The sequence below is a fragment of the Engraulis encrasicolus genome, unplaced genomic scaffold (genome assembly GCF_034702125.1).
Source record: "Engraulis encrasicolus isolate BLACKSEA-1 unplaced genomic scaffold, IST_EnEncr_1.0 scaffold_97_np1212, whole genome shotgun sequence".
NCBI classification, from domain to species: Eukaryota; Metazoa; Chordata; class Actinopteri; order Clupeiformes; family Engraulidae; genus Engraulis; species Engraulis encrasicolus.
Window position 1 is genome coordinate 129,764 of NW_026946335.1, and position 21,936 is coordinate 151,699.

At 41.6% G+C, this 21,936-nt stretch overlaps 2 protein-coding genes across 2 annotated transcripts in view; one reads left to right on the forward strand and one right to left on the reverse strand.

Moving 5' to 3' along the window:
* Positions 1-709: 709 nt before the first annotated feature.
* LOC134445069 (butyrophilin subfamily 3 member A3-like) lies at positions 710-10,899 on the reverse strand. Its single transcript, XM_063194182.1, has 9 exons — positions 10,750-10,899; positions 8,395-8,543; positions 7,965-8,117; positions 3,521-3,607; positions 2,318-2,341; positions 2,125-2,181; positions 1,841-1,942; positions 1,437-1,463; positions 710-1,320 (listed from the first exon to the last, which is right to left on the reverse strand). The coding sequence occupies exons 1-9, from the start codon at positions 10,860-10,862 to the stop codon at positions 710-712; spliced, it is 1,323 nt and encodes a 440-aa protein (XP_063050252.1). The 5' UTR covers positions 10,863-10,899.
* Positions 10,900-15,917: 5,018 nt separating this feature from the next.
* LOC134445070 (butyrophilin subfamily 3 member A1-like) overlaps positions 15,918-21,936 on the forward strand; it is a 38,317-nt gene continuing 32,298 nt past the window's right edge. The window contains exons 1-7 of the mRNA XM_063194183.1: positions 15,918-15,978; positions 16,632-16,856; positions 17,653-17,778; positions 18,302-18,460; positions 19,286-19,372; positions 21,213-21,236; positions 21,631-21,717. Coding sequence (XP_063050253.1) covers positions 15,918-15,978; positions 16,632-16,856; positions 17,653-17,778; positions 18,302-18,460; positions 19,286-19,372; positions 21,213-21,236; positions 21,631-21,717 — 769 coding nt within the window. The remainder of the gene's footprint in view (positions 15,979-16,631; positions 16,857-17,652; positions 17,779-18,301; positions 18,461-19,285; positions 19,373-21,212; positions 21,237-21,630; positions 21,718-21,936) is intronic.

Genomic DNA, 21,936 nt, shown 5'->3' on the forward strand with positions numbered 1-21,936 from the left:
CACGAATGCACGACAGTAACATCCTGGTGCGCGCTCGAAAGAGAAAATACTGCAAAGTATGAATGCTATCTTCAAGCGCTTACAAAGTTGGCTATTTTCACGAAAACTTACAAAATGGAAACACAGTCTCGTAATGTCGCCACACCCCAAGGTTTCTAGCCTACTAGGCTAGGTTTGTTATGGTCTGTCCAGGAAAGTGAAATAACGTCCCCGTTTAAAAAAAATAAAATAATGCACAAATACATATTAGCCAATTGAAATAAACACATATCATAAATGGTTTACGCTCGCACGACAATGTGTCCCGTTTTTTTTTAAACCAAGAAATGTGGCAACCCTGCTTTGGTAAGATGTGCAGACTGGGCATATTGTAAGCCTACACATTAATTACTGTATCTGCGTCACGTTTGTCAGCGGATTGGTACCACAAGAGAAGTTGCACCCTACCGCAGAACAAAAATCTTAAAAAGCATTTTTTTCACCAATAACCATGACTGGGAGTAAAACATCTTTGAAAGTATTGCAGGGAGGGGTACACTATCAGAATCAAGGCATTGTTCTACTTTTTCATTTTCATTTTTGTTTCTTTTTCTCCTCAAATGTGCAAACTTTCATGAGTTTCTAATTCCAGGACTGACCAGAGGAAAGAGGATGTTTTATCAGACATTCCTCTGACCTTCTTACTAAGTTTCCATGTACATTTATGGGTTTAAACTTTAAGTATGTCCTTCTTTTTCATCTCCTCATATGTGCAGACTCTCATGACCTCTGAGTCTCTAATTCCAGGACTGACCAGAGGATGGATGGCTCCACCAGACATTCCTCCAACATTCTCAAAGGTGCACAGGTGTGAGTTGGTGTCTATGTTGTAGAAGGACAGAGTGTGTTTGTCACAGTCCAGAAACACTCCAAGTCTCCTAAAGAGTTCTGTCATTGGTACTGGAGTTGGAGGATCCGTATTGACAAACAGCCCAGTTCCCTTTTCATACTGTAGAACCCAGAAACCATTTTCTGGGGTTAAACGAACTTTCTTAATTTTCTCTTCACCATCCCTACATACACCCACATACCAAGACTGTTTCTGCTTGATCTTTTTATCATTTGTTGCCATTTCTGTGATCTTTGGAGTTGTCCACATCTTCACTCCCCAGCAGTGTTTCCCACTGTTGAATCTCTGCTGACACAGCACGTGGGGATCCCTCTCCGCATGGCCTTGAACTCTTGCTGGATCAGGACACCACACTTCTGTCTTCACACCCGGACCATCCTTTACCTTCAGAAACTCAGGGATTCCTTTAACCTCCAGACAGATTTTTTCCACTGAAACAGACAAAACAAAGGCATTCAGTTCCTAATCGGTATCTGATGTGAAACCATGGAAGCCCTCATCATTGAGTGTTTTTTATTAGCTGTCAAAGGGAATATGGAGGAATTACCTGCATAGGATTTCAGACTATCCCACTCTGAAACACATCAAAAACATAATATAATATATCATTTTAGTCACCATGCAACGGTTGAATTGAAAGCCCACCTGGGAAACTCCCATTGTCATTGTGACACAGTACTTTCTCACTGCACACAACAAAACTGCATTCATGCCTAACTCATGCAAGGGGGCAGTCCCCAATGGTGCCTGAAAGGGAGAAGTGCGGTAGGACGGTACCATGCTCAGGGTACCTCAGTCATGGAGGAGGATGGGGGAGAGCACTGGTTAATTACTCCCCCCACCAACCTGGCGGGTCACGAGTCAAACCAGCAACCTTTCGGCCATAAGTCTGATGCCCTAACCGCTTACCCATGACTGCCATGTTATGTGTTTCTAAAGAATCATCCATACCTGGGGTCACAATGATCATATCCTTCATCATAACCTCTGTGTTAGTTTCCACATCTTTCATTTCTGGAGGAATCTTTTCAATGGATAGTGTAGGGAGTCCCTCTGTAAAGGAAAAGATGAATGAAATAGTGCAACTACTGTACATCAAGATGAACTGAACTCTGTCTTTATTTTCCTTCAGAGAAAACAAACAGGGAAAAAGCTCAGTTATTTTATTTAAAATATTGCTCAATAAACTTTAACAGATCTTTATTTATTTTCAATAGTGTGGATAAGTACAGTACCTGTGTTTATGCCGTTGGCTGGTTGGGTTTCATCATTGGTAACTACTTTGTCATCTACTGACATGAAATGGATGATAGCACAATGTGATGTAAACATTATGGTGTCATTGTAATATCTAGTAGCACAAACAACCTATTTTAGAGAGAAGTTTATAATGACACTAAAGAAAAACAGAACATTTTTGTCCAGTACCTGGAGACGCTAGAGACTGCCCTTCTGTGGGGAGAGGGAAAAAACACAAAAGAAAAAATCACGTAATGAGAAACATCTGACAATGTTAAAAGTAAGAGCAGATGCTAAACAATACCTGCAGTTTGATCTCTCTGTTTCACAGCAAAACATACAAAGAAACAAACATTTAAAACCGCAGATTGCATACACTTATTTAAAAGATAATTGAACAGACATATCAGATACATTTTAAAAATGTGATGCAGAGACCAATGGCAAATTGTACCTGTTGACATTGTATGTTACTGACTGTTAAAGGGTTTCACTCATTCCAAACAACTGTACCCTGAAAAACCTTATGTAACACTGAAAGTATATGTCAACTGTACCTTGTGGTGTGTTTGAAGTCCTAGATATTTGGACAAAGCCTGCATGGTTGATGAACACACATAGGGAAAGAGAAAAGTGAGTTCCGTCCTACTCCTCTTTACTGACTGATATTATGGAAACACTAGTTCATCCCAAAATCACCTCAAAGATTTGCTGGTTGAATTGTTATTTCTACGTAGCCTATGACAGGTTTTCCAAACAGTAAAACATGATTTTGCATGACCTCCCCTGAAAATGGGCCATATTAATATAAATCCAATGCCAATGCCCTTTTCCCATCCCTCTAATGTTAGTGTAAATTAAATTCCATAATCCTTCTGGCACAGGGAAAAAATTGATACTTATACTACTACTACTTATACTACTTATACTACTACTACTACTACTACTACTACTACTACTACTACTGATACTTAACCAACAGAAAGATCAAATCTCTGGTCTGTATACGGTGGGTATTGGCAAAGGGTGCGACGAGCATCACTATTAGTCATGATGCATTGCGATACATATATTATTGAGATGCATTGCAATATTTACAAACTGTACTTCATTCATTTTCTTGTTTCACCTTTGCCAACATATACAATAGAAACACGAATAAAAACTATACATAGAATACAGTTTGAATGAAGGTTGATAATGAAGTTTCACAATAATATGATGATGATGATGATTTGAAGTTTGGGAGCAATCACATCATATATTATGGTTGTTTCTGGATGCAGTGTTGTGACTGTGTATTACGAATAATCACGATTCGATTCAATATCTGATATTCCAGAAATCCCCTGAACCGTTGGAACCCAACGAAGGACAAGTCTGCTAGTTTACCTTTCCTGTAGGCCACAAACATCCCAATGAGCAGAGCCAACAACAGCAGCAGGGTGATAACAAAGAGTGCTGTCATTCCCCCAGATCCTGAGGAGAACATCACACACACACACAGTTAAAGGCCTTTTTTATTTTCCAAAGAGAGTTAACTGCTCCTCAGAGAACCAAAAATAAGTTAGTCATGAAGTATTTTTGAAGCATTATCTATATAAATACATTGAAATATAATATAAAAGTGTCAAACGTCTTTCTTTACATGTGCGTTGGACGTTTATTTGCATGTACGATTCAGCTCCCACATCAATTTCCTCATCACATTTTTACTTTATTATTATTCTCCAGAACTCTTAGTGGTTACATGAGCCCAGGAATGGAATCAGAGGATGAGTTCTATAATAATTCAGGCGCTCTTCCATGGTGGTCATTTGTGGACAATGACATGCACTACCAGAAGGGTCAAAGTGGGTCAAAAGTGAAAGTGAACTCATGGTGTAAGTACAACACTCGCACATGGTATAACATAGCTGTTACACCAGTTGCATGATTGTACATAATGAGATAGATAGACTGACTGTGTTGTTACTGAAAAAAAAAAAACTTAACAAGGACCCACCACAAACTTGATCCAACCAGTGCAGTCATCTGGCCATACACAGGTCTACTGGTTACTCAGATAAGTTACATTTTAACTTCTATTTTTTACTTTTGACACCTCTGCACAGTTCAATAGGCAGGCAAGAATTGTTGTCAAGCTGACAGAGTTACCTGATGTGTTTGTTTCTGCCTGTTTCCCAGAGATGAAGGGTAAGATCTTGCTCTCTCTCCTCTCCTGATCAGAATGGCCCACAGAGCAGGTGATCCACTCCAACTCAGATGGAGAACGCACCAGCCAGGAACTCACTCCCACCAAGTCATCATCTGAAAGAGAACACACACACACACACACACACACACACACACACACACACACACACACACACACACACACACACACACACACACACACACACACACACACACACACACACACACACACACACACACACACACACACCAGTGCTTTACACTAACTTTTTCGCTTAGCAGCCATTTTGGCTAGTGGTTTTCCTTACTCACTAGCCATTGGTTCTCTTCACTAGCCATAATTTTCTTAACCATCATAGCAGCTTTAATGAATTATATAATAGGCTGTAATAATGTAATGTAGGATAATATAACATAATATAATATAATATAATATAATATAATATAATATAATATAATATAATATAATATAATATAATATAATATAATATGATATAATATAATATAATATAATATAATATAATATAATATAATATAATATAATATAATATAATATAATATAGGGCCTAATAGAATTGTTATTAACTGGTCCATGCATGCTATAAGAACAGATTAACTCATCTGAGGAATGGCATAGCAGAAACACCAAGCACAGTGTTGTGGAAGGGCACAAATGTAAGCTACATGAGAGCAAAATATTTCCGTCGTTGATCTGAAGGGCACTTTCGATGCGCAAAGTAGATTGCAAAGTCATTGTCAGGCTTCGCATGTCCTCGGTCATGGATGTGGAATAACACCTCTTCTGGAATATTTTCTCATAAAAGTAGGCTATCCACTAGAAGGCACACACATATGCGGCCGGTAACTACAAAAGGAGCTACGACTTCCTTTCATTCCGTTTAATATTGAGTTGTTAAAAATATACACTGTTACAAAATTTCCCTGCAAAATAACGGCAGTTACTGGCAATTATATTTACCTGTAATTCTACTGTTATTTCACACCAAAAATCAAATACAGCTCATTGCTGTTTAATGTATCACAGTATATAACATTTTTTCAGCAGTAATTGAACTGTTAAATAACAGTACTCTACAGAAAAATAACAGTACATTTCAGTTAAAAAGTTGAATTGTACTGTGTGATGACAGGCAAATACTGGGTCATAGTTGTATTCATGAATATGGCCATGGCAACTTCCCACCCCACCCATCATTCTCCATAACTGTGGTACCCTGGCCATGTTACCACCCCACCCTCCCATCGTTCACCATGACTGGAGTGCCTTGAGCATGATACTATGGCGCAATGCTGTATTGAGAAAATGGTTTGCGGTGGTCCTTTGAAAGTGTGGGCATGAATAAAATTTCAGAGTATGCAGTGCTATGTTACAATGATAGTGTGCAAGGTGGGCTTTTTACTGTATCTCTTGATGAGCCAATGATGAATATAGCATTGGTCAGTCTTTAAAAAATTATTTTGCACCAAGTAGCACAGCAAACAAGCAGCACTACAAGCTAGCTCTCAAAGCAATGCCTAATTTGCAGCAGGCACATTATATGCAACAATGCCACAAATGATGCCACATACAGCAAGCTTTCACAAAGAGGAAAGTGTGCAAGCATGTAAGCAAGCTTGTAAGCAAGCTTGTAGGCAAACAAGTGCTATGCTGTGCCATGCAGGCCAGCCAGCAGGCAGGCAAGCAACTGAAGTGTTGATAGTCCAGATTTATATACAGGTGCAAGAGTACCATGTGACCAGAGTCATCAGGCCCTTGGCAGGTGACGCCCGTAATTGAATAATGGCATAACAGCCCTACTCAGGTGAGGCCAGGCACTGATTAGCAGATTGGTTTAGATGGGGCTGCTTGTTGCAAGACTGTTACAAGTTCTTAAAATGTTTCAGCCATTCACACTTTCATCACTATCAAAATGCATGTGCTACTCACACTTTGCTGCATCAAGCACTTTTTAAGTATTGTAGTTTCCTTAGAAATTGTTTCATCATGCTTGATAGTATCAGATAATCTTTAACCAGTCAGAATGACTTCAGTTCTTCAGGTGGTATTGAAGTTTGATGGTGATCACGGACAAGTGGAGGATGAATGGGTTTCAATGGTGCTGCCTAAAATAACTTGTTATTTTCTAGAGATGCACCGGATCCGTTTCCGGTTCCGGATCCGTCAGGATAATAGAGTTTTTCACAGGGTCCGGGTCCGGCAGGGTCTTAAGCAGTGGATCCGGTATCCGGCATGTTACCTAAAAATCAGGGTCTGGTGCATGTCTAGCCTAGGCTTTTCAGTCTTTCACAACCCCAATCACTGCATGGAGTGAAATCCCTTTGGAAGCAGCTATTGCAGGCAGTGTGGCAATAAGCCAATGAGTCTAAAAAATAGTTTGCGCCAACGTAATAAAAAGGGCCCACGTGTGCGAGTAGACTATATGTTTCAACCCTTTTGTAGGATCCGGTATCCGGTTCCGGATCCGGCAGGATCTTATTCAGTGGATCTGGTATCCGGCAGGATCTTAAAAATCAGGATCCGGTGCATCTCTAGTTTTTTCCACAACGGCGAATACTGCTATTGTGCAGTACTTACTGTTTATGCTCAATATGTGACTCAAAGTAATATTTTCACAGTTTTTTGAAAAACAGTAGAATGCTGTTGCAGAATTGCCGTAAATAAACAGCTATTTGTTACAGTGTAGGCTAAACGGACGCAAGGCAAGATGGGCACATGCGAAGGGACTAGGGCTACTACTGCGCCTTGTTTAAGCCCCGTTTGACAGTCGGGAACAACGGCACAAGAAACATGGAGGAATATTAAGGTATGAAGACATACAGGCAAATCAGAAAATGATTTAAACCGATCATTATTAATCCTTGTCTTATCACTGCGCTAATTAGGCCTAGTCTCAAGACTTTCACAAGACTGAGGTGTTCTCCTCTCGTCTTGGTCATTTTAATGTCCACTACTACTATGCATTGTACTAATGACAGATCCCAAAACAGGTCAGTTGAGATGAACTTCGCTACTTTATTTTCACCTTAAGGTTTTCAGTGACATTTCCAAACACGCGCTGATGTGCTGCTGCTCTATCAGATTCCTCTCGTGCGCGAGACACAGGTGACACGTGACACAGGTGCTTCATGGGTATTGTAGGCTCGCGAAATCGCATTGCATTGCGCTTGTAGCAAAGACGGTCCGAGGGAAAAAACTACAAAATGCGGTGCCTCATCATTCAAAATAGTAACGGACCCGCCAGAATGGCTAGTGAACCTCGGTATCTACTAGCCAACGCCGACTTTCACCCGCATTTGGCTACCTGGCGTGTGTTAGTGTTAAGCCCTGACACACACACACACACACACACACACACACACACACACACACACACACACACACACACACACACACACACACACACAAGGGTAAGGTTCTGCATTTATAATAGTGAGCCTACATGTTTTCAAGAGATGAAAATTTCAAGTGACACTTCTGGATAGTTAGCTATGGTGTTTTACACGTGTGAAGTTCTTAGATGTCATGTTTTTTTGTGTTCGAACCAGTCCTTGTAATTGCAGAGGTTGTCGTTGCTACAAAGCACCAGAAGCATATTAATAAATTATACAATCATAATACCTTCAGAGTGCATTGTGGGTGATCCAGGTAGGCTCCCCTGTCTGTTGGTCCAGGTGACGTTTGGTTGAGGAGACCAGCCGTCCGTTGCACAGGTAATGTTCACCTGACCCTCCGTCGTCTCGCCTACAGAGACTGCTAACGCTGAGCCCACCACTATATGGACAAACATGGAGGACATACGATGGAGATGTGACAAACTGTAAAACAAGACGGCCATCACTAGCCTGCCTCTCGCATATTTCTGCTCCGTTTTGTGAGCTCACACAAGGGTCTGTGGAATGATGATTACCCACGCAGATACCACTTTGTTAATTATTTTTGTTCCATATTCACAAAATATTGAATAGAATTAACTTTGAAAACCTGACAGTTAATTTCAACTATTTTAGAGTTAAAACAACCCAGGGGTTTCAACTGTGTATGACCTCACCTCTGACTTGCAGGTTGACGGTGGCCGATTCATACCACTGCGTGCTCTTGGCGTAACACACATAGTCTCCTCTGTCTGCCAGGGTGATGTTCTCCAGCCTCATAGACACATCTCCCTTCTCCAGAGCTCCAACCAGAGACACCCTACCACTATAAACAAGGATTTAAAAAGTGTAATTTAGTGACTTTGGGATATTGTCATATCAAGTTGATGTAGTCTCTTGTCTGCCAGGGTAATGTTCTCTAACCTCATAGAAACATCCCAACCAGAGACACCCTACCACTGTAATCACATGACTACAGGTAGAGTTGAGTAACTTTATTGAGTTTAAGGTGTCAAGTAGCTTGTACGTAAATACAAATAATGCCCACAGCGGCATTTCAAGACACATAAAGTTCAGTACGATTTTATTAGCGCGCCTCCCAAAATTAGACATACAGTTTAAGTGAGTACACCCCTTGTTTATCTTGGTCTCAAGAGGGATGAACAGACCAAGGATATGGATCACTGGAACCATGTCATGTGACCAAGATAAACAATTTTACTTTAGATGGTGTCAAGCAAGTGTGGAGGTAAACAAGCAAGTTTTACAAAAAAAGTTTATTCTCTCAATAGTCAAGCATGGTAGTGGGACTGACATGGCTTGGGGATGCATGAATGCTGTCAACATTGACAATCTGAAATACACCTAAAAGAAACATGCATGTTAACATGCACTGTGACTACCGAAGCAGATCATGATATTCTCCATAGGATTGCATTCAAATCTCACACCAATCTATTTAAGTCAGGGGCACACTCAAAATGTAAAAGTTCAATGCAAAGAAAGGTTGAAACGCACACCAATGACCTCCCTTTTAATCCCTTTTCATTTCGAAACGATTCGAGCCAAGATGGCCCCTTCTCTATCAGATTTTAATCTGGGGTGTACTCACTTTTGTGGGTACATGTTCAAACATTAATGGCTGTATTTAGTTTTTGTCCGAGTGAACAAAACATTTAAGCGGTTAAATATGTTGTTAAAAGGTCACTAAACATTGTGTCAAAGTGAAATTTCTTTCATGCTCTCCTATGAAAAGATATGCTCACAAATCTGCAAAAATGTGAGGGTTGTACTCATATGATATACTGTAGGTCTATCTTTTGATTTATCAGTGACAATGACCATTCTTAACAAGTTTATTTTATGATGGAAACAAATACACTATGAAAATAATGTATAATAAGTTGAATTAGATTTTTCCATTGTTACAATAATTGTAACAAAAAAGGGCAAAAATGATCTTTAACAGTCAATGCGGTGCCATTTATTAACCAAAACTGACATCTAGTTTTTGTAGTATCTAAGGCTTCGTGAGAAAGTAGATTAACCACTGCGCTTGGTATGTTGCTATGGGCACCACTTCCTAATCTAGTGAGACGTGCCTCTATCGGAGGCATGTAAGGACGCGCACAAAACGTTGGAGTGACTTGACCACCGAATGCGATAGAATTGACGACTGGGATTTTGACTTGACAACCAGATGCGATAGAATTAGTAACGGGGTCTTGACTAGACAACCAGATGCGATAGACCTAACGACGCGGTCTTGACTAGACAACCAGATGCGATAGAATTAGTAACGGCACTTCGCCAGAAAGTTAGAAAAAAAGCAACTTGGACGCCCGCACGCCCGCATGACATCATAGGTGTCCTGCTATGGGGGAATAAAGGACACCTGCTCAGCCAATCAGAAGACGTTCCGTCTGCTGACCGGGTGATAAAGTGCATGTAGTAGTCGTGCATATTCTTAACAGTCAGTGGCTCCCAAACTGGGAGTCAGGAGGACCCATAGGAGGATCGCAGAGGTATTGCAGGGGGATCTGAGACAGATAGTACTACTGTGCATAAAAATGGGAAATCCACAGGTTACCACCCAACACAATTCCATAAATTGGTTAGTAACTGTGTAATTTATTTGCCTCCTGTGAATTTATAGCTGTAGGGAAACTATTAATGGAAAAGCAATGTTATTGGACAAAAAGCACGCCTTAAAGGGGCATTACCGGTATGTTGTTTCAGTCTAACTGGTCCAATAATGAGGAAAATTATCTTATTACATTGATCCTTTGGCGTTTTGGGTTTAGGGTTAGGGGCTGGTTTTAGAGTCCTACATGTAGCCAACTGGATCTGAGACCTGATATCTACCTGTCCAGTGACTGTAAGTGCGATCAGAAAGGGAAAAAGAGAAATTTCCATTGTCATTTTCACTCACAGCATACATGGGGTTGTGCGAGAGGACTGGTCTATGATTGTCTGTTTTTTGGTCCCAGCCCAACCCTACATGTCACAACTCAGTGCATTCTGTGTCCTACCTGTATTGTTTGTCTAGGGCCTGATCCGGTTTCACTGGGGTCTTCTGCAGCAGGATGGGAACCTTGTAGGCGTCCGGGCGGTGCCAGCGGATTTCCAGGTTCAGGGCATTCATGGGTGGAGACAGCTGACATGGCAACGTCACAGAGGAACCGGAAGGGGCTGAGATGGACTTCTGGGGCGTTTGGACTGTGAAGTCATCTGACAGACAGAGAGAGAGAGAGAGAGAGAGAGAGAGAGAGAGAGAGAGAGAGAGAGAGAAGAGAGAGAGAGAGAGAGAGAGAGAGAGAGAGAGAGAGAGAGAGAGAGAGAGAGAGAGAGAGAGAAAGAAAGAAGTGTGCGGCGGCGAAAAGACATGGAAACAGATCTGTCCNTCCACACCAAGNCAGCAGTAGTGGGGTGGTAGCGGCGTGGGACACAGCTCAGTCAAGTTGAATTTTTGACAGCGGCGGCCGGCGGTGTCCCATTAAAATGAATGGCAAACTGACCTGAGCCACCTCGTAAATATACCTAGCTGTTAGCAGAATGGCAATCACGAAGTTATAGTACATTACTTAAGGCGTTGTCATAGTGGTGTGCGTTGTCATAATGGTGTATATGGTAATTTTACTTTTTTTAGTGACCACTGGTGGAACTGCATGTGTTAAGGGACTAAGTGTTTTGTAAGGGACTAAGTGTGTGTATGAGGTGAAGGCTACATACTCGCCGTCACTCCACGGTACGAGAGACAGGCCAGTACACAGACCCAGGACACTGGCAGAGCTACAAAACAGTAGACAGATTACGAATTAGTGATTTTTCAATGGTGTACTTTTATTTCAGTGGCTAGGTGGCATTACTTCATTGGCATTTCACATTTTTGCCACCTTTAATCTTAATATTAATATTAATTAACATGTACAATGCAATTGAATATAAAATGTAAAAAAAATATCAACATGGCATAAGTACACCCTTGAACAAATACTTTATTGCAGCACCTTTGGCTTTGTGATAAGTGATAAGTTAAGTTATTTTGACTAGACTTATCTTAGCTATTCAGAGCGTATGAACCAAAGTTGCTGTTCATTTTGGTGAATCCAATCATCCCTTATATGCATTGGTACTGAGTGGATGTCATGGTTATGGGATTTAGATCAGAGGGTTGCAGGTTCAAATCCCACCCTTCCGATCCACCCTAGCACACTCAATGGCTGAAGCCCCTTTGAGCAAGGCACTAACCCCTTATTGCTCCAGTTGCTGTAACCAATAGTCTGTGAATAAACTGTAAGTCACTTTCAATACAAGTGTCAGAAGAGTGCAGTTCATAATGTGGGCGAACGTAAGTGACAGAAAGTGAAAGCCTGATTGGGAAACTCAAACTCCCATTGTCATTGTCTCCACAGCACACAAGTGTTCACTGCACACAACAATATTGCATTTATGCCTTACACTTGCAAGGGGCAGCCCCCAATGGCACCCCAAGGGAACAGTGCGGTGGGACGGTACCATGCTCAGGGTACCTAAGTCATGGCTGAGGATGGAGGAGAGCACTGTTTAATTACTCCCCCCACCAACCTGGCGGATCGGGAGTTGAACTGGCAACCTTTGGGGTGCAAGTCTGACACCCTAACTGCTTACCCATGACTGCCCTACGTAAACTGAACCAATACTCTTACTGCCTGATGGATGAACTATGATCAAGTTAAATCTCATGCCTGCAAACAAACTACATGCACCTTCATTGAATAGGGTGCCATATTTACTTAGTGTTCAGGAGAAAGCCCATCCAAATACATGTACATTGCAAAGAGCCACAAAAACACAAGATGACATCTTCCACATATGTTTTCACTGTTTTGATTAAGAAAATGCTGTGTGTGGTTTTATATAGGCTTTTGCCAAATGATATTGAACAATATACTGTAGCTCGCAACAACCTCTTGCAATAAACAAACTATGAACCAGTTCCAAAAACTATTAGCTTTAAAATAATGAACTATGAAAAATACCTATTTTTTACGGAAAAATCTATTAGCTATAGGACTAAACAATTGTGAACTGGCCCTGTCGACTCCCGGCCCGGGTCCTTTGCCGACCCTTCCACATCTCTCTCTCCCCACTCGCTTCCTGTCACTACCTTCACTGTCCTGTCAAATAAAGAAAAAGCCCAATAAGAAAAATAATTAAAATAAAATTATATATATATATATATATATATAAATATATATATAAACGATTGTGAACTATGAACGAACTAAAATGTGTGAACTGAACTCTGAACGTGTTCCTGTAGAAAATGAATGTTCCCACCACCGGCTAAGTGTACAGTAATGTACAGTAATGTAATGTAATGAACTGGAAACAGTTGTTGCATTGAGTACAGTGTTGTGTTTCTCACCCATGACGACGTAGAGCAGCTGAATAGACGTCTCAAGATAATGACGGAAGCTGCTTCAAGACACTTCCTGTCCAATAAAGCACTAAAACAAGACAGAGCAAAGGTCCCATTGTTGTCAAAGGCATTCGTTAGCTATGCTAACACTGGAAAGTCTTTACACAATTGCCTAATGATTAGGGAGGTGATTTTGAGATCCATGGACTGCATGTTCAAATCCTAACGCTCTCACACCTCCATCCATGTATACTGTATGTAGGCCTATACGACTACATGGATCTATTCAACCCCCACCCTTCCTTTATTCCATGGGTGAAGTGGCCTTGAGCAAGGCACCTAGCCCACACATTGCTGCCGGGACTGTCAAGAAAACTCCCTGATACGTAACTGTGAGTCTCTTTCGTTAAAAGCTAATTGCAGAAACTTCAGACTTACATGTTGCAGGAGGTGAATGCTTTTTTTTTTTTAATCCGTTCTGATTTCTTCTCTGTCGTCCTGGCAAAGTGTTCGGTCTCTGCTGTATCATAAAGTTGAATAGGTGATATATTACTTTCACTTTTGGCCAGGAACTTGAGTGGTTGTGATTGGCTAGTTTGAAAAGAGGCCGTTGCTCATCTTGAGAGTGGCAAGAAAATAGCTTTCTCAGGACCTCTCCCTCCCCTTTCACCCCCCCCCTCATTTCCTCTCTCTCCTCTCTCCTCCCACTGTTGGTCTTTCTCTCTCTCTCTCTCTCTCTCTCTCTCTGCCCCCTCTTTCTCTCTCACTTTCTCTGTCTGTGTGTACGTGTCTCCAGCTCTCTGCCTTCTCTTTCTTTCTCTTTCTTTCTCTCTCTCTCTCTCTCTCTCTCTCTCTCTCTCTCTCTCTCCCTCTCTCCATCCCCTCTCTTATTCTCCCTCTGTAATCCCTCATCATAGGTAAACATTAACTAGTGCTCTGATTACAATATGACTCATCTGTGTGTGTGTGTGTGTGTGTGTGTGTGTGTGTGTGTGTGTGTGTGTGTGTGTGTGTGTGTGTGTGTGTGTGTGTGTGTGTGTGTGTGTGTGTGTGTGTGTGTGTGTGTGTGTGTGTGTGTGTGTGTGTGTGTACGTGCGTGTGCGTGTGTGCGTTTGTGGGTCTGGGTGTGTATGCGTATGTGTGTGCAAGTGTGCGTGCGTGATTGTGTACATGTGTACTAAAGGGCTGGAAAGTGCAGTTGAACAAATCTCTTCAGGTAGCTTATTGTGTGGTCCTTTATCCCATTGAAACCCATTGTAAGAGGTGGCTGTTGAACTACAAAAATGGCCACTGACCTGACTAGAGTGTAATCTTTTCTCCCATTGAAACTCATTATATTTGTATTCATGTAAGCTGCTGGAAAGCGTTCCTACAGCAGCCTTTTTTAGACAAATAAACAAATAAACAAACTGACACATTGGAGGTTCTCTGGAGAATCTACAGTAACTGGATGCTAGCATAATGTAGGACAACTAGACATTGTAGCTCACTACAAATGTAACATAGAATCAGCAATGAGAGGGCAAGAAAGAGTATGGGGGGGACAGTGAAAGGGAGAATATGAGAAAAGGAGAGCGAAGACTTGGGGGAGAGAGAGATAGCGGGGGCAGAGAGAGAGAGAGAGAGAGAGAGAGAGAGAGAGAGAGAGAGAGAGAGAGAGAGAGAGAGAAAGGGAAGGGCAGCCTACGGAGAGAGAGAGAGAGCGAGAGAAAGGGAAAGGGAGGAATGGAGGTGGAGGCTACAGAGAGAGACGGAAAGAGAGAGAGAGAGGGAGAAAGGGAGGGGGAAAGGATACAGTATGAGAATGCAGTATGCTCCCACTCAAGGTAAGCCACTCCCATTTTTCAAACTAGCCAATCACAGCTCACTCTTGTTCCCGCACACCCTCTGCAAAAGTGAAAGTAATATATCACCTATTTAATTTTATGATACAGTGGAGACACCAGAGAGTGGAGAACAAACCTGCTGACATCACTGTATTCAGACACGGAAAAACACCACGGTGCAAGATTAACTTCCTTCAGCACGTAAGTTTTAAAGTATTTCAACTTCTGTGTGTTTGTGAGCTTTAGAAATTCTGGAAGATGTATGGTTGTGAGATATCTTTCATTAAATTATTTTCGTTCTAAAATGTCCTGATGCTAGCCACACCCAGAGGCGATAGGGTCAGGTGGGGCCCCAAGCGAAAATGCAAAAGAATGAACATTTGAACCAAAATCACCACTACTGTAGTACAGTATGGGCTGTTATTCACTATCTAGGGGCTTGGGGGCCCTAAGCGGCTGCCTGCCTTGTCTAGTGGCAAGATGCGCCTCTGGCAACACCACCAGTCAAACAAGGCTGTTGTTTCCATGTTGGGTTCTTGTTGATGTTGATCTGAGGACCTCACGGAAAGCCATGTCAATAGCAAGACAGCTTTTGTAAGCAAGGATATACAAACACAGTACGAGAGTGTTGGTTTAATTATTGGTGTAAATGAACCATGTGACAAGAGCGATCATGCATGTGACAGGTGCAGGCAGTAATTGAATCATGGCATGACAGCCCTTAGAACCCAGGTGAGCAGGCAGTGATTGGTTGAAATGGGATAGACTGGTTGATTGAATGATGAAATGGAAGCAGGTCTTGTTCTCGGAAAAGTTGTGAATAGTTTAATGAAAATGTCCTGAATTGTTTCATGGATGCAGAGAATATAGCAGATCAAACCATACAGTATGCTCTTTACCTTTTTATTACCTCTTTATTACGTCTTTATTTTCCCTTGTTTCCCGTTTTATCTGTTTTTTTAGGGTAGACATGCTGGGAGTGCTGCTTCTGTGTCTTCTCATCTCAGCTCCAGCTGCTGCCCAAGAGAAAGGTATCCAGCAAATTAATTGCAGATAAAATCACCAACTGATCTCTTTATCTGATGTGATCTATGTTAGTGCTCTGTAACCAACAAGGAAGTTGCTATGTATTTGGGGGCCCTAGACAAAGAGGAGGCCCTTTTCTGTAGCTCTTCAGACCATTGGGGAGGGCCCCCTCAGGAAAGACTTTGATAGCAGTATCATTGCACATTTAGGGAGCCGTTACCACTCTCAGAAAGTCATTGTTGTCATCTGTATACAGTTATGTAGCACTTTCAAGTTGGGGCCCTATATAAATGCCTGGTTTCCTTGCCTGATTGTGACACGCCTGGTAAACATGATAAGAATGACAGGACTGTCATTTGGGTTTTGAAACTTTATGCAAACCAAACAATGCCAACTTGATGTTGCAAAAAGAACAAAATGTATGGCTTGTGTAATGACATTTTGATTGCAATACTTGACACCCTAATGTAGACCAAATGAAGTGTTACCAAATACACAGTTGAGTTCATAGGTGTAACCTCTATATGTATCTCCCCAAAGAGCTCTTTACCCTGGCGTATCCAAATGATCCGGTCTCTGCTCCTCTTGGTGGTTCTCCATCTCTACTCCTCTACTATTCATGTTGATGTCCTATGTTCTGTCTTCTACCCCCCAAAAGATCTCTTCACCCTGACCTACCCAAAAGGCCCAGTCTCTGCTCCACTGGGTGGTTCTGTGGTTCTGGGCTGCGTGGCGTCCTACTCCTTTGACCCAGATGAGCTGCACTGGTACCAACCACAACCAGGACGGGTCAGGGACCGGAAAGTTCTGGTGTATGAGAGGAAGAAGCTGGAAGAGGAACAAGTGGACCCTCGATACAAGGGGAGAACCTCTCTGACTGAAGGTAGGTGACACATCATCAACACAGTACATGGGGTGAATAACATACTCACCAAACGGGGGTGGACATGATCTGACGGTTCTCGTCTTTTGCTGAGATGGTCCTTCTGCTTCTAGAGTAATTTCAGAGGAACCCATCCATGGTAATGACACCATTGTCCTGAAATTTGGAATTATCCAATCATTTAAGGCTTTTTTTTGGAATTGAAAAAACTCAACAGGAGCACAGAATTACATTTTAAATATGCTCTTATCCAAGGTGACTTAACCCTCTGAGGTCTAAGGCTTTTCAGAGGCTTTTAGGCTGCTTGCACCACCCTAATATTTTCAAGTATTTTCATTTCATATATATATATTTGGGGCCTGGAAGGTCTGAGGTTTCTAATGGTATGACTTATATGTTTCAATGACAAAAACTCACAGAGTTACAGATTTGTTTTTGGAGACACATTGCCCTCTGAAGGGCACTCGGACCTCAGAGGGTTAAAAAAAAGAGTTGAAGGAGACAATTGTGCACATCCCAGGGAAAGGTGCAGGACGAAGGCCAACTATAATTTTCAAAGTGAGGAGTCTGCACACTTTTTCATTTTTTCATGGCAGGATAACGTTTCGACCTCATCAGTCTTCTTCAGATTCTCTTTCGTTATCCTGCCATGAAAAAAACAAAAAAAACAACAAGGATTCTAAGTGTGCGGACTCCTCACTCTGAAGAGTTAAAAAAGAGAACACACATACCAAAGTGTGAGGATGTGGGAAAATGTAATATAGTGATGTGTTTATTTGGTTCTATCTGCCTGCAGGTCTGCCAAGGGGAGATGGCTCTCTCAGACTGCACAACCTCACACTGGCAGATAGGGGGCAGTATGTCTGCTACATGCACAATGGCATGTGGTATGAGGAGGCTACAATATCGCTCATCGTCACAGGTCAGTCTCAAGATGAAACTACACTAAACTAGCCTTGCGCGCCATCCTACGTACTTCCGCCAAGACACTTGGCTCCGCACTACGTCTGGTACCTGTCTTCTGTGGAGCGATGTTGACCGGTAGGATTTGCGCCGGTGTTCTGACAAATGATCCTACATTGTAATTTTATCCTACAGTAGGATGTTCTGTCAGACATGTCTGTTAAACGGTCCTACATCACCATAGATAGACGTCAGACATGTTTGTTCAACAACTTCTAAGTTAAATCTTGATTTTTCCGAAAATGCCCTTCTTGCTTCCTGCAATCGCGTCAGATCAAACAAAGTCCAGACCATGAATACGAAATGGAAATGGTAGTATTATGGGATGGTCAGGACCAGGCTAACACTAAACAGCATCAACATCAATACTGGCACATGCACCAGTAATTCTGGTAGCTAATTGAATTCAAGTTGCTTAATGCAAAAGCAGAATAACCTCTCATGGCTCCCCTAACTTACTTTACTCAATATGTGTGTGTTAGTTACGGGGTCTGTTCCAGTGGTGGCTTTGAGTCAAACAGCGGGAGGTCAGGTGAACATCAGCTGTGTGTCTGAAGGATGGACACCTCAACCCACAGTCTACTGGACAGGCAGGCAAGGCCAACACATTAACCAGACCAGCAGTCCGGTGTGCTATGATGGTAAACACTGCACTTTTCACAACTAACTTTACACTTAAGGCAGCCACCTTGACATCAAATGCATACCACCTTGAATTAGGTCCCTTGAAAAGACAGATTTCTGCTTATATAATATTTTATGAGAAACTGCCTCATAGCTTTTCCTGTCGAGTCAGATATAGTCTAATAACCTTGATCTACAAATGCTCTGTGAAAACATTGAACTTGTCATAGCGCACACAATATGTCCTTATGTGACTTGCCAACACCTCATGATGTCCTTTTCAGATTATGATGGTTTGGTGGGGGTGCATGCCTGGCTGCTGCTTCCTCCATCAAAGTCAAAGTGGGTTTCCTGTTCTGTGGGGCTGTCTGACCAGGAGAGGAGAGAGGCCAGAATACTGCCCTACATCTACAGAACACAAACAGAAACAAACACTTGCGGTGTGGAAACTCAATTTACTGTGTTTTTTAATGTTAGTCAGCCAGATGATGACATTGGTAAAACATTATGAATCAATCATTATCATTCTCATAACAACATACTTATAATGGGGCCAAATAAAAGGTTAATAGTTAATGTAAGGTTATAACAGAGGCTGTTCTCAAAGGGCTTAACCCTTAGCGCAGAGCGTATGTAACCTTACTGTCACCAATTTGTAATGGCTATGTATTAGTCTGTTACTTAAGGCTCGCTGCAATGCCATAGCAATGTTATGATGTAGTTGAGCATTTTTGGCAAATAGTGAATAGGCCCACCGGCGACCCCATTTACAGTAAGAGGCTACAGTCTGGAGTGAGCCTGTAACCACCTTTGGTTATTTTTGTTTTTAATTTTCTCTTCAGGTTCTGGTGGAGTTACAGCACTATTTATAATCACCCTGCTGGTGTTGGTGGCTCTGATCATTGGGATGGCGGTGGCCTACAAGAAAGGTGATTGTCAGATCTGTCCAGGGTTGGAAATGGTTAGAGAATCCTCAGATGTTTAAAAATGTGTTTCAATAGTCTAGTTTTAAGATATGACCAGTGTTGGGGGTAACGCGTTACTAAGTAACGTAGTTACGTAATACTTTTGGCACTAACGTAGGAACGTAACGCATTACTCTTCAAATTAAAGTAATTTAATTACAGTTACTGCGCTGCCGTAACGGCCGTTACTCGTTATCAATTTCAGCCTTGAAATCATCTTAAGGTCTGCTGTTATTAGTGGCTCTAGATGCGCGAAGCCCTCTGCTGGGCTGCTTTCCCCTGCCCTTCTCGAGCTCTCGGAAGTGGGTGTGTGAGAGCGTGCGCACGCAGACTGCTGTTCCTTCCTCGTGCATGCACTGGGACTCTCATGAGCCCATTGCGCTGTGATGTGTTTACGCTATACTACAATAGGCCTACTTGGAGTTCCACCATCATTTTTTTCTAACCTTTTACGCCATAGAGGGAAAGTGAAAGTGATTCGCTGAGCAGTTAAATCTACAGTCATTCCAAGTTCATCGTTACGCAAATGCATTCTAAAACAGCCGTACCCCATATCGCAAATGCCGTAGCCTCTTTTGTGCTCACTGTTGACAGTTAAATACGCTGCAAAAAAACAATTTGGGTAGCTCCGTCAGCAGCAGCAGCCTGCGCGAGTCAAGTAATTGGGAATAATAACGTGAGAACATCAGCGCAAGCAACACCATGGCGTTGAGGCCGCTACGTTTTTCAGGCTATTCAAATGTGCCTGAACAAACCGTCTTCCAGCACGAACGGATTCTGCATTCGGCAGAATCTTTGATAACATTGATGCATATGCAATGCAATGTGCAGGAAACTGAAAGGCTTTGGAGTACCCTAAGCTGCAACATCTAGGGTCCTACAACATTTCTGTTTGGTATGGCCACCTCACCTTACTCATTCTGTTTGTATTCTGTGAGATCAAAGGTAATTTTAATGCTGACATGACAATAAAAGTATATTCTATTCTATGGCATAATGTTAGACTAGATTCAAATGTATTGACACTGTTATAAACAGGCCTACAGGGCAATCATGAAATGCATTTTAGATGTGAGAATGACAATAGGCCTATATGAGGGATTCCATAGAGGTAGGCCTACAGTTTGCACAGATTAAAATATTAGGCCATTTACACATGGATGCCAGCCTACAACCTTGGGAAGCAGGTGTATTATGAGGTGTACTGGTTAAAATCCCTATTCCCGCGAAAAAGTAAAGTAAAGTAATAAGTAACAAGTTACTTTTTAAATTTAGTAATAAGTTAAGTAATTGAGTTACAATTGAACGCAGTAACTAAAGTAAAGTAACTAACTACTTTTAAAAAGTAACTTACCCAACACTGGATATGACCTGAATGAGAACATGCACATCATGTCATGTCAACAGAACTCAATTTTCTCTTTCCCATGTGTGTTCTTCAACCACGCAGGCATTGTCCAGATTTTTAGGACTTCAAAGACATCACAAGGTACTGTTGACATACAGTATACTCCGTTTTCAGTGTTATAGACTGTATAGTAAATGTCACCAGGTACATCTGAAATAATCTTATCACAGTGTGACATTGATCTGGTATGTTTGTACAGTGACATTTTAAAAGAGTTGTTTCATCCAGCTGTTTTAGATGTTTTTGTTTTGTTTTTTCATCTTTTGTTGGGAAACAGAGAGAGCAGAATGCACTGGAGCAGGTACTGTTGGTAGCCTTCTGCTTTTACGTTTAATATTGTCAGACATTTCTAATTACACAAAGATTGCTTCTTTCATTTGTGTTTTTCCCCCACAGAAAAAGAGCCTCTATCGCATCCAGGTACTGGATTTACTAAAATGTTCTTTTTTTCTTTAGTGTCATTATAAACACTCACTGAAATAGCCCATGGCTTTGTTTATGCTACTAGAGATTAAATAACACCATGGTGTTAACATCACATTGTGTTATCATCCATTTCATGTCAATAGACAATAAATTAGTTACCAATGATGAAAACCATCCAGCCAACGGCAAAAACACAGGTACATACTGTACTTATCCACACCATTGAAAATAAATAAATCTTTTAAGGTTTATTGAAAAAAAAATATTTTGGATTAATTGAGTCATCATCCTGTTTGTCTCTGAAGGAGAAGAAAATCAGAGTGCAGTTTAAAAACTGTAAAGACACCTTAACATATTTGGACTATTTCGTTCATCTTTTCCTCCACAGGACTCCCTCCACCAACCAATGAAAAGATTCCCCCAGAAATGAAAGATGAGGAAACTAACACAAAGGATATGATCATTGTGACCCCAGGTATTCATATGATTATTTTAATAGTACATAACACAGTCATGGGTAAGCGGTTTGGGCGTCACACTTGTAATCAAAAGGTTTTTGGTTTGACTCCCGACCTGCGAAGTTGGTGGGGGGGGAGTAAACCAGTGTTCTACCAATCCTCCTCCATGACTGACATTTCCTTAGCATGATACCGTTCCACCACACTTCTTTTTTGGGGCGCCGTTTGGGGCTGCC

Bases quoted from the DNA above. Each gene is read 5' to 3' on its own strand.
- LOC134445069 (XM_063194182.1), bottom strand. From the start codon at position 10,862: ATGAATGCCCTGAACCTGGAAATCCGCTGGCACCGCCCGGACGCCTAC. The intron at 8,118-8,394 runs GTGAGGTCATAC...TTGTCCATATAG, and splicing joins CGTCAACCTGCAAGTCAGAG to TGGTGGGCTCAGCGTTAGCA. The intron at 1,464-1,840 runs GTATGGATGATT...GATGTGTTTCAG, and splicing joins TATGATCATTGTGACCCCAG to AGTGGGATAGTCTGAAATCC.